The following is a 12,325-nucleotide window of genomic DNA, read 5'->3' on the forward strand; positions in this document are numbered from 1 at the left end:
CCTGGAAGGAAAGTTCCAAAATGAAATTTGTATTGGCTACTTAGTTCGGTTTTGTTAAAAATGTTTTCATTAAAAAAATCATCTCAATATCTCTGAAAGTAGGCTCAGAACTTAAAATTTTAGTGTTTTGGGGTCTTTTGCTCCCCTATTCCCTAGAAGGAAAGTCCCAAAATGAAATTTGTAATGGCGACTTAGTTCGGTTTTGTTAAAAATGCTTTTATTAAAAAAAATCGTCTCAATATCTCTAAAAATAGGCTCAGAACTTAAAATTTCAGTGTTTGGGGGGCCTTTTGCTCCACTAGCCCATAGAAGGAAAGTCCCAAAATGAAATTTGTATTGGCTACTTAGTTCGGTTTTGTTAAAAATGTTTTAATTAAAAAAATCGTCTCAATATCTCTGAAAATAGGCTCAGAACTAAAAATTTTAGTGTTTGGGGGTCTTTTGCTCAACTAGCCCCTAGAAGGAAAGTCCCAAAATGAAATTTGTAATGGCTACTTATTTCGGTTTGGTTAAAAATATTTTCATATTAAAATATCATCTCAATATCTCCGAAAATAGGCTAAGAACTTGAAATTTTAGTGTTTGGGGGTCTTTTGCTCAACTAGCCCCTAGAAGGAAAGTCCCAAAATGAAATCTGTACTGGCTACTTAGTTCGGTTTTGTTAAAAATATTTTCATTTTAAAAAATCGTCACAATATCTCTAAAAATAGGCTCAGAACTTAAAATTTTAGTGTTTGGGGGGCCTTTTGCTCCACTAGCCCCTAGAAGGAAAGTCCCAAAATGAAATTTGTATTGGCTACTTAGTTCGGTTTTGTTAAAAAGTGTTTTCATTAAAAAACTCGTCTCAATATCTCTGAAAATAGGCTCAGAACTTAAAATTTTAGTGTTAGGGGGTCTTTTGCTCCACTAGCCCCTTTAAGGGAAAGTCACAAAATGAAATTTGTAATGGCTACTTAGTTCGGTTTTGTGAAAAAAGTTTTCATAAAAAAAATAATCTCAATATCTCTGAAAATAGGCTCAGAACTTAAAATTTTAGTGTTTGGGGGGCCTTTTGCTCCACTAGCCCCTAGAAGGAAAGTCCCAAAATGAAATTTGTAATTGCTAATTAGTTCGGTTTTGTGAAAAAAGTTTGCATTAAAAATATCGTCTCAATATCTCTGAAAATAGGCTCAGAACTTAAAATTTTAGTGTTTGGGGGGCCTTTTGCTCCACTAGCCCCTAGAAGGAAAGTCCCAAAATGAAATTTGTATTGGCTATTTAGTTCGGTTTTGTTAAAAAGTGTTTTCATTAAAAAAATCGTCTCAATATCTCAGAAAATAGACTAAGAACTTAAAATTTTAGAGTTTGGGGGTCTTTTGCTCCACTAGCCCCTTTAGGGGAAACTCCCAAAATTCAATTTTTAAAGTTTTACAGGTAGATCCAATCATATGAGAGCGATTACAAAAAGAATTAGGTTGATAACTATAAAAACAAGCCCAAACGGCCAGGGCAAAATTTGGTACTGAATTTCATTTCCTATAACTGTACAAACTTCCCCCCCCCCCCCTTAACAGATGATAAAAGTTTTCCTTATTTAGTTTTGTTTAGAAAGATAAATTTAACTATTGTCACTTTTTACACTTTATACATGATCCACATAGACCAATATCAATGCTTCTCTTTTGCTGATTTCTTCCGCAGGATACCATGACTTGAAAGTGTCAAGGATGACCACGAATCGTCGACAGCAAGACGAAAAAGTTTCAATAAAGAAACCCCTTTATCCATGATGGCTGATGCCTGGTATAGATAAGACCATGAGGAGATTCATACTGAAAAATCAGGAGTTATGTCAAGAACAAAATAGTAATCTCCAAGCTAATTTGTTTTAAAGTTCCAAGATTTACCCATGGTGTTTGTAGATTTTGTGGGGGTGCAGTAGTGCATGATATCATATGACACGCTAACCGTTCTAACTGGGTGGAGTTGTCTCTGGTAAAGGAAAGGTGGGGGTGATGGATATGGGGGTAGGGAGAACAAATAATTCCCCTATCTTCTTTAAAGGATTTGGAAAACATATACAATATACACAAAAAAATTGTATATAAATTAAAGCTAGCTTTCACTGAAAGGTTTTAATGTGTGGAAATTTCTTCTTGATGGTATTGATTGTTTTCACTACTCGTTCAATGGGTTCTTACACATTATTTCAACCCATATTAGCTATAAGTTGACTTAATAAGAGAGACTGAAAAAATTCAGTCCCTAACGGGAACTATATAAATTAGGAAGACGTCCACACAGCATCAGAGTTGCGACATAACTGAGAACCACCATAATTATTGATAAGCTTCGCTTATAACAATAAAAAATTATTGTTTATACCATCGAAATTAAAGACAATTCTCCACAGAAAGGTAAATGAAAATTATTCTTGTTTTATTGACAACTATTTTAAATACAATACAATACATGTTATTTCAGTGTGTCTCTCAACAGGTTTTAATCGAGCGGAAGTAAATCGGATTGAGGATAATACTAGAAAAAATCTACTTCAACAACATGAATCTACAGATGCAAAATTTCACAACTTAGAAGCACAATAGTCTTTCTCCTCAAGGAGCAAAATTTCTGTCTCCCTCTACATTATTTTTTTAAGGTGTTAAATAGACTTAAACAAGGCTTTTGACCGTATACAACTAGTATATTTATTTTGTAATTTCTGCTTAATACTGTAATGCTCAGGAATCTAAAGGGATAAGACAATGAACGATAAATTTATGTACATCCCGATCCCCAATGATAATAAACAAAATTACCCCTATATCTGTAGATTACAATTAGTAGGTAGTTGAAATGTTTGGACACTCAACTTAATGAAACAACCAATCAAGATTCATTAAACGTCCCCAAGTTAATAAGCCAATAAGAATACGTTATTACAAAACTTTGGGGACTAGTATAATAAACATCCCAATGTCTCCTCTCTCCCTGTTAATGGTGAATGCTATAATTGTTCTTGCCTTAATCCTCTCTTAAATCACTTAGATTCCCCCTCAAACGTTTGAAACTACTTATTTTATCCTACTTAAAAAAGCTTGGATGCCCTTGGTAAAAGTTTACCTGAAAAGCACATATCAGCCCACAGGAAATGTTTCTTGGATTTAATGCTTGACATCTGATCGTAGAAAAATTCCCAAACAGTAAATCTAAATTTAGAATATTTATACTTATATAAAAACTTTTTGTAACACGACTTCTTGTAAAGACAATTAAGGTAAAAATTTAGGAAAAAAGAGGGGGTGTTCTAATGTATTTAAATTTTTAGGAAGTAAAATTAGGAGTTTATGATAAGTTTGGGGAGGAAACACCCCTCCCCCCACCCTGCCTTGGAATTCTATGACGCTACGCTACTCTGTACCTACCCTATAGCTGCAAGGAAGGCCATGACAGCGACAGTGTTGCCGAGGTTGCAGGCTGTGCTCGAGTCATTCATTATGCACACCTAAATTAGGACAATCATGAGTTTGAATCAAATTATGTAGGTACTAGGTAACCCTGCAGGGATAGAGCACCCTGCAGGGATTTGGCAAAAAAACTGAACTTCCTCCATATATTCATTTTTAAATAAAGGGGATGGTTTGCATTAACTATTGGTATTTTGAGGGAAAATAACAAATTAATTATAATACTAGGGGGAAAATATATAATCCATTTTCTTATCCCTTAAGATCCCTGCAAATATAGCGACATGTTAAATTACCTATAAAAGGACACCCAAGCTTTTATTAAAGGGGGTAAAATAAGAGGTTACAAAAGTTTAAAGGGGGTAATCTAATAAATTATTAAACTTTTGAAGGGGTAAATTGAAGGATTTCAAAGTTTAAGGGAGGGTTAACACCCCTTTACCTCCTCTCCCGGCACCCCTTTTGACGTTTATTAACAGGGACACAGCGTTTCGAATCCGCATTGATTGTATGCGGATCCGGATCCTTGACAATAAAATAAAATCACCGACCAGGGTTATACGAAAAGGGAAGGGGAGATTATATACAATGTGAGAGAGAAGAGTGTGGGAGTGAATCAGCTGATCTTAACAAGGTTACCAGATATTTCAAAATTTGTAAGTGACTATTATATATAAAGGGAGAGGTCATTTTCTAGTAAATCCCGTAAAGGTGTGTGTTATAAGGCCTAAAAATAGTAGTAGAACGATAAGGTGCTCTAGATATATGTATTCCCTATTGAATAGAACAATAGGGAAATTTTTTTTTTTTTTTTGATAACCGTACCTGGATTATCTAAAAAAAATACGAAATTTCTATCAAACGCTTTGTTTGGCTCAAACTGACAAAAATTAAAAAAAAATATAATTATAATAATAATGTTTTCTATAGGTACAAGGTAAAAGTTAAGAACAATCTATACCATTAAACAAAGGAAGAAGTCATTCTTTTCAGGTTGATTTATTATAATTATATTTTTTTTTATTTGTGTCAGTTTGAGCCAAACAAAGCGTTTGATAGAAATTTCAGATATTCCAGGTACGGTTATCAAAAAAAAAAAAAAAAATTTCTTCCCTATCGTTCTATTCAATAGGAAATACAAATATATAGAGCACCTTATCGTTCTACTACTATTTTTAGGCCTTATAACACACACCTTTACGGGATTTACTAGAAAATGACCTCTCCCTTTAGGTAGATTTTTCCATAAATTTATACCCCAGGATCCGGATCCGCATTTTTTTGCGGATCCGGATCCTTGGGACTCAAAAATGCGGATCCTTGCGGATCCGGATCCGCAACACTGCAGGGACATTTTGAATAGCTCCAAATATGGAAAGCATACTTACTTCTTTGGATTGTGTATGATCAAATTGCCATCCCTCACTGGAGATACAGCTAAACACTATGATAGCAGATATCTAAACAACAAATTGTTACGAGTTAGCTAAATGGATTTAGGATATAAGTGGATATATTGACAAAGGGAGAACTTGATTCAATTATTGGTCTGTTCGTCCATTCATCCTGTAGGAGGAGGGGGATTCTTTATTTTAACTGTACAGAAGGGGTCTTGTTAATCATAATGTATTGTCTTATCCCTTAATATCCCTGCTTTCTTGTCTAGCCTAATTCAATGATATACCAGGGATAAGACAACAACTTATAATTTGCCAACTTATAACAACCCTAATTATACATAAAATTCTGTAGATAAAAATTAGTGTTTGAAACGTTTGGACACTCAACTAAATGAACCAACCAATCAAAATTCAATAAAAGTCTCCAAAGTTTAAAGCCAACAAATAAGAAAATGGTATTACAAAACTTTTGGGGACTAGTGTAATAAACATCCCAATGTGCCCTTCCTCCCTGATGACATACCCTCTAGACAGAGATGAATGAATGTAACTTGTTGAGAAATCATGTGAGGAGAGGGACAGAACACATGGTTTTGGCACACTTATACACACATACACACACACACACACAGACACACACACACACACCAGCAAGGAAGGGAACATTGGACTAAAAATTTAATTGATGCCCAAAGTTTTAAACAACTGGCCCAAAATTGGTTTGATTTATTATTCGTTGGTTCTTAGTAGAGTTCAAACTTTTCAGCCAACAATTCAAATCTTCAAAAGGGCTAATTTTGATTAGCATCATTGGGAATGTATAACACTTTATCCTTTATTGCCCTATCCCTTTAGACCCCAACACCCTCACACATACACACACACACACACAAACACAGTCTCACAGACACTTAAACAAACTTTTATTTGAGTAATACAACTGGTGCATTATTTGCCAAATGTACCACTTTTCTGCACTACCTCTCCGATTTTGTTAATACTCTATATTTTGGTCCGTTGGGTCATTCAAGGATGCTGGATGGCCAAAAAAAAGTTTCAGAGTCCCTGGATGTCTAGATATCTAGCTATCTATGAAGGTAGGTAACAAAAATGTAAAAAACACCCATTTTTTCACAATTTTAAAAATTAATTTTTTCATCAATCTTACATCCAATCTATACATTTTATACACCAAAATGATCGTTTATTCATGTAAAAAGCGCACATAATGCTATTTGGGCCAAAACTCTAATCTTACAGGGTGTCCAACAAAAAGTGTATTTTGGATATCTAGCGTAATACCCAAAATACCTGTCCGAAAAAAATCATTTTTTTTGGCTTAAATCCTGTGTTTTATCTGTGTGCATATGTGGTATATAACGGTTTGGACCACCCGGGACTATAAGGTTGTCAAATTTCACTTTGGGACACCCTGTAAATGTGATTTTTGCGTCTGTAGAGCTAAAACTTGGTCCAAATTGGCTATTTTTTTCAAATTACTCTAATATGTGTCTTAGTATGTTTGGCCATAGTGTTTTCTGACCAGATCAATATTTTCATATTTTTTGGACACCCTGTATTTTCAAAAAAAGAGAAAAAAAAATTTTGTTTTTTTTTTAAATTTTTTTTCTATTTTTAAGTTACTTAAAACTGTCATATAGATACAGATTTTGACTAATAACAATAATATTTGCCTATTTTAAAATTTTTTACACTTTTGGGACACTCTGTGCATGTTTTTGAAAAATGATGGTTTTTGCCCATTTTTGGGGGGAAGGAGTCGTTTTAGGGCCATAGACTATTTCTTCATTTTTGTAGAACTTTTCAAGACACATCATATGTTATTTATGCAAAAAACCGCAAAAACCGAACCGTTTTGCCGTTAATCACCGCCAAAGGCAAAATTATTTTACGTTTTTGCCGTTCCGGAGGTTGTAATGGGCATTTGTGGTAAGAAAACGTTGATTTATCAAGATCCCTCTTAAATACTTTTATTTAGGTAATTTAATTTTCTAAATTTCATATTAAGTAAAATTTTTTGAGCAGCTAACCGTTTTTCGTCGAGATGGATTTCAATTGTTAAAACAAGAAAATTAAGTGAATATAACATAAATAATTGCTATAACATAAGTGATAAAAGAAACATAAATCATGTGCATTTGAAATTCCTTTTAACAAAAATCGGTTGGATATACAAAAAAATTTACTTCACATGAAATTTAGTAAATTAAAATGCCTAAATAAAGGTATTTCACAGTTATCTTGATAAATCAACGTCTTCTTACCACAAATGCCCATTAGAACCTCGGGAACGGCAAAAAACGTAAAAAATTCTGCCTTTGGCGGTGATTAACGGCAAAACGGTTCGGTTTTTGCGGTTTTTGCATAAATAACAAATGATGTGTCTTGAAAAGTTCTACAAAAATGAAGAAATAGTCTATGGCCTTAAAACGACTCCTTCCCCCCAAAAATGGGCAAAAACCATCATTTTTCAAAAACATGCACAGGGTGTCCCAAAAGTGTAAAAAATTTTAAAATAGGCAAATATTATTGTTATTAGTCAAAATCTGTATCTATATGACAGTTTTAAGTAACTTAAAAATAGAAAAAAAATAAAAAAAAAACAAAAATTTTTTTTCTCTTTTTTTGAAAATACAGGGTGTCCAAAAAATATGAAAATATTGATCTGGTCAGAAAACACTATGGCCAAACATACTAAGACACATATTAGAGTAATTTGAAAAAAATAGCCAATTTGGACCAAGTTTTAGCTCTACAGACGCAAAAATCACATTTACAGGGTGTCCCAAAGTGAAATTTGACAACCTTATAGTCCCGGGTGGTCCGAACCGTTATATACCACATATGCACACAGATAAAACACAGGATTTAAGCCAAAAAAAATGATTTTTTTCAGACAGGTATTTTGGGTATTACGCTAGATATCCAAAATACACTTTTTGTTGGACACCCTGTAAGATTAGAGTTTTGGCCCAAATAGCATTATGTGCGCTTTTTACATGAATAAACGATCATTTTGGTGTATAAAATGTATAGATTGGATGTAAGATTGATGAAAAAATTAATTTTTAAAATTGTGAAAAAATGGGTGTTTTTTACATTTTTGTTACCTACCTTCATAGATAGCTAGATATCTAGACATCCAGGGACTCTGAAACTTTTTTTTGGCCATCCAGCATCCTTGAATGACCCAACGGACCAAAATATAGAGTATTAACAAAATCGGAGAGGTAGTGCAGAAAAGTGGTACATTTGGCAAATAATGCACCAACTAGGACAACAATTCCCTTAAAGGGGGTAAATTTATACATATTATTGGAGCTTAAAATCATAGTGCTTTATTCAGAGAGAGAGGTGACAATGGGCTGCTTATTACACTAGTCCCCAAAGTTTTAAAGTACCGTTTTCTTATTCGTTTATCTAACAACTTTGGGGGACTTTAGTGAATTTTGATTGGTTGGTTAATTAATTGAGTGTTCAAACGTTTCAAAAACTACCTAATTTTAATCTACAGAAGGGAAATCTTGTGTATTATCATTGGGAATTTATCGGCCATTGTCTTATCCTTTTAGATTCCTTATCTATGTTGGTGATTATAGCTCTTATTATGATCCACAAATCATATTAGTGCCTTGTTATAAGAATACTAATCTCATAATTTTCTGGTGACCCCACAAAACTCACCACCAAAAATGTACAATTTGTACTCGAACAAGGATGACAGCATTCATAAGTAGCGAAGCACAAATAAAATCATGAATGGGAATACGGACAAGGAGATTTAAAAGAGTATTGAATCACGAAACCTTTCTCATGATTTTTTAAATCTTTTTAGCATGACTGAGAGACTGACGGACAAAGTAAATTACAAATTACTGGATGCTCATTGGTATAGGGAATCTGAAAAAGAATCAGCCGTCTATCTTGAATAGCAGAAGAGAAAATCATATACGGCGTTACACTTAACAGATGGAGAGACAAAGTAGATTATAGAGAAGCTTCGCTACTAAAAATCATTGTTCTATCAATAAGCATGGGGGTGGGGGACTAATATTTTTTTTCCGTATACCTAACCCCTGCTTCAAATAAAATATACATCAATATGTCCTAATTTTAGCTTTAGATCGATATTGTAAAGTAAGATTATGTTCACACTTCTGCCGCAGACCATATGATAACAAGGATAACAAAACTCATAAAATCGAAGCTCAAAACATTCCAGTATGGCTTCGAAATTGATTACCTAATATGCGTTATTAATATAAACTATTAAAATTGTTTAATGATTCAGAATAAAAGTACAAAATCTGTATACCATTCTATTTATAGCTCATTTAACAAACTATAGTGTAAACAAACCAACTGTCAAATCTTTTAATTTACCAGTTGGAGCTAAATCAACCCCCCCCCCCCTCAAACACACACAAAGACCCTCTCTCCAAGAAAGTGTTGCTAACATTAAGCGTGTAAATTCTGCCGTTCAATATCCATGGGGGGCTCCACTTACCAAATCTTACATAGCAATGAAATAAACCTACATTTTATAATGGTTGGGTTGGGGACAGGAACGTCCAAGCTTTTTTTTTATTTAAGGGGAATACAAAATCAGGGGTTTCAAAGGTTTGAGTTGGTAAAGTAAACCCCCTTTTACAAACCCCTTTAGGGGGGGGGGATTAATTTGAAGACGAAGGAAATTTAGTAATCCAACTATAATTCCCTATATCTAACTAACTATTCCCTACTTAAGACAGCTCTGTAAATAAACCAATACTTGCCAAAACTCAGGGACCTCAAGGGATAAGATAAAGGGCGAAATATTTATGTACACTACAAATGATGGAGAAAACTAGCCTTTCTGTAGATTAAAACTGAAAAATTATACACTATTAGATTTAAACCAACTAATCACAATTCAATAAAAGTACCCAAAGTTTTCAACCAACAAATGAGATAACTTATAAATCTTAATATAAAGGAATAATTTACAATGCAATGCCCCCTCCCTCCCTGCAAAATATACTTTGACAATACTCTTAATATAATCGATCAGGCTAGGTGACAAATTTTCTAATTTCTAAAACTACTCCCCACAAAATAGTTACAAACCTTCTCAGAACCCATGAGAAGCTTCACTGTCAAGGAGAACTATATCATTCTAGCGTTTAAAGAGATCCTACGGTACAGACACAGATCCTGTTACTTTTATATAAGGATTTTAATCAAAAATAAGAAAAGAAGGTATGAAAATTGTTTCTAGGAACTTGACATTAGTTTTTTATAATGTATGTACAAATCCTTAATATAAAGCTATCAGCTAGATAATATTAAATAATGTGTTGATTTATTGATTCTATAATAACCAGAGGCATCTTGGTATCAGACTTTCAGGTCTTAGGAATTAGTTTAGGAAGCCTTAGAATTAGTTTTAAAGTACGGCTTATATCAATATGAAATAATACGGGTTGTTTGTTTGTCGTGTCCAATGAAATTTAAGTTTAAGATGACATGGATAGAATGTTTCATGTGGGATGCTCTGATTTGGTCCTTAGCAGGTTTTAAACTATTTCGTGATCTATTTTTATTCTTACAGTTACAGTAGTTTAAAACAAGCATTACAATTTCCATCAATAGAGTAAAACACTAGAGGGAGAAAGGGTTAAATAACTGTATCTCCCAATCGCAACCATCTTGTGCAACCTTTCTATTGGGTCATTGAAAATCAACCAATAGTGTCGCTTATATTAACAGGGCCAATTAGCAGAATAGCAGAAGAAGGTCGTTGAAAAAGGAAGGGAGGTAGTTGTCTGTATATACATCTATACTATATATCTGTTCTTACATCTACGATTGTAGAAATGCTACACTTTCTAAATTGTTCCTATCTTTTACTGGAATCATCACAACAATTCTAACATGATTAATTGACGAAAGAATAAGAGCTACCTTCTATCCGTTGCGAACAGGCAAACCGATCCTTACTGTAGAAATTCTTCGCTTTGAAAAAAAAACTTACACAAGAACATATTCTGAGGATAATTGTTGGGCGTTTCACAAACTCCAGAGGGTCTGTGGGGGCTCCGGCCTTCACGGCTCCCAAGCCTAACCCAGCCGTGTCCATCTTTTGTCTTTGATATTTAGCGCGCTTTTTAACCTTCAACTAGATGTTTCCCGCCTTTTCTGTTGTTGATTTTTGGCGCGTTTTTTCTCTCGAACGTTTTGTTTTAACTTTCGCGCCCTTTTCTCTCTTTATCAACTGTTGTAATGAATTAATCTTGAAAGTTGCAGAATATGGCAGAATTATCACGTATTATAAATGGAGAGCTGAATATTGTGAAATAACAATCAGCCTCCGTAATGACTGAGAGTAAAAGTCACACTGGTTCAATCACTGTTATTTGGACTCTTTTTCTATTCCCTCAATTCTTCAACTCACATTTTCTCTTCTCTCTCACTTTCTCTCAGCTGCAAAACGTCCTCTCTGATATAATATTATGTGCCGTATTTTCTGGAAGAAAAATCATGTCTATAGATAATATGCGTTTTGTAGATTAATATTTAACCTAGAACAAAGGTTAATCAATACAGAATAAGAAAAGTTATTTATCGCATAAGACAGCTTTCCGCGGATATTAAAATGAAAAATTATAAGATTAAAACCAGTTTTGTGAATTTTGTTTAAATATTCTTGGAAAATTCTCTGTAATACGATAGATACTATACGTGATTTTCTAGTATGACTGAGAAACGTTTCTGATCCAGCGGATATTAATCTGATTCAAAGTCATACTGAAAAATTCATTATGAACATTGAATTCTACTCTGCTTCACTTTTAAGTATTCCAAGAAACCAAATACCAAGGTACTCAACTTGAGAATTATCAACTTTTTCTGATTTGTATAAAAGTAACAGGATGTTGTATAATTGTAGGTATCTGTCTCTGTGTATGAACCTAAAGATCCTTATAACTACTGGACCGATACAGTTTTACTTTAGTGAAGCTTCTTAAAGGTCACGGAAAGTTTCTTAGATATTTTGAATGGAGGTACATCCAGTCCACACTTCTGAGGTAAATAAAGCCATAGAAAATTTGGATCTACTGCAGTTCACGGTAAAATATTGCTGGTAACGAATATTGCCAAAAATCTATGAATTTTAGAGGCTGCTAGCTGCCAAACGGCTAAACGTACAGATCATACCCGCACACCATTTTAAGCGGTATAAGAAGGCCTACAAATAATCTGGAATAGCCAAGATCCAATGATGCACAGGGAAAGTTTCACTGAAGAAAAAACGCGTAAAATAGGCCTTTTTCACGCATTTCTCTGTACTGCAAGATAATTATGCATTTTTGATTTATGGCTATTACAGATTATTTGTAGGCCTTCTTATGCCGCTTAAAACAGTGTACGGGCATGATCTGTACGTTTAGCCGTTTGGCAGATAGCAGCCTTTAAAAT

The 12,325-nt window shown here is 33.9% G+C and overlaps 1 protein-coding gene across 1 annotated transcript in view; it reads right to left on the bottom strand.

Annotated features, from left to right (window-relative positions):
• Nucleotides 1-11,374, bottom strand: part of Syngr (synaptogyrin) — a 35,406-nt gene extending 24,032 nt beyond the window's left edge. The window contains exons 1-4 of the mRNA XM_080173207.1: nt 10,881-11,374; nt 4,835-4,906; nt 3,405-3,484; nt 3,103-3,188 (exon numbers count right to left, since the gene is read on the bottom strand). Of these exons, the coding sequence (XP_080029333.1) occupies nt 3,103-3,188; nt 3,405-3,484; nt 4,835-4,906; nt 10,881-10,985 (343 nt within the window). The 5' untranslated portion in view covers nt 10,986-11,374. The remainder of the gene's footprint in view (nt 1-3,102; nt 3,189-3,404; nt 3,485-4,834; nt 4,907-10,880) is intronic.
• Nucleotides 11,375-12,325: the final 951 nt, after the last annotated feature.

Source organism: Acartia tonsa, chromosome 10, assembly GCF_053477335.1.
Source record: "Acartia tonsa isolate MP-2025a chromosome 10, ASM5347733v1, whole genome shotgun sequence".
In the NCBI taxonomy this organism is placed as follows: Eukaryota; Metazoa; Arthropoda; class Copepoda; order Calanoida; family Acartiidae; genus Acartia; species Acartia tonsa.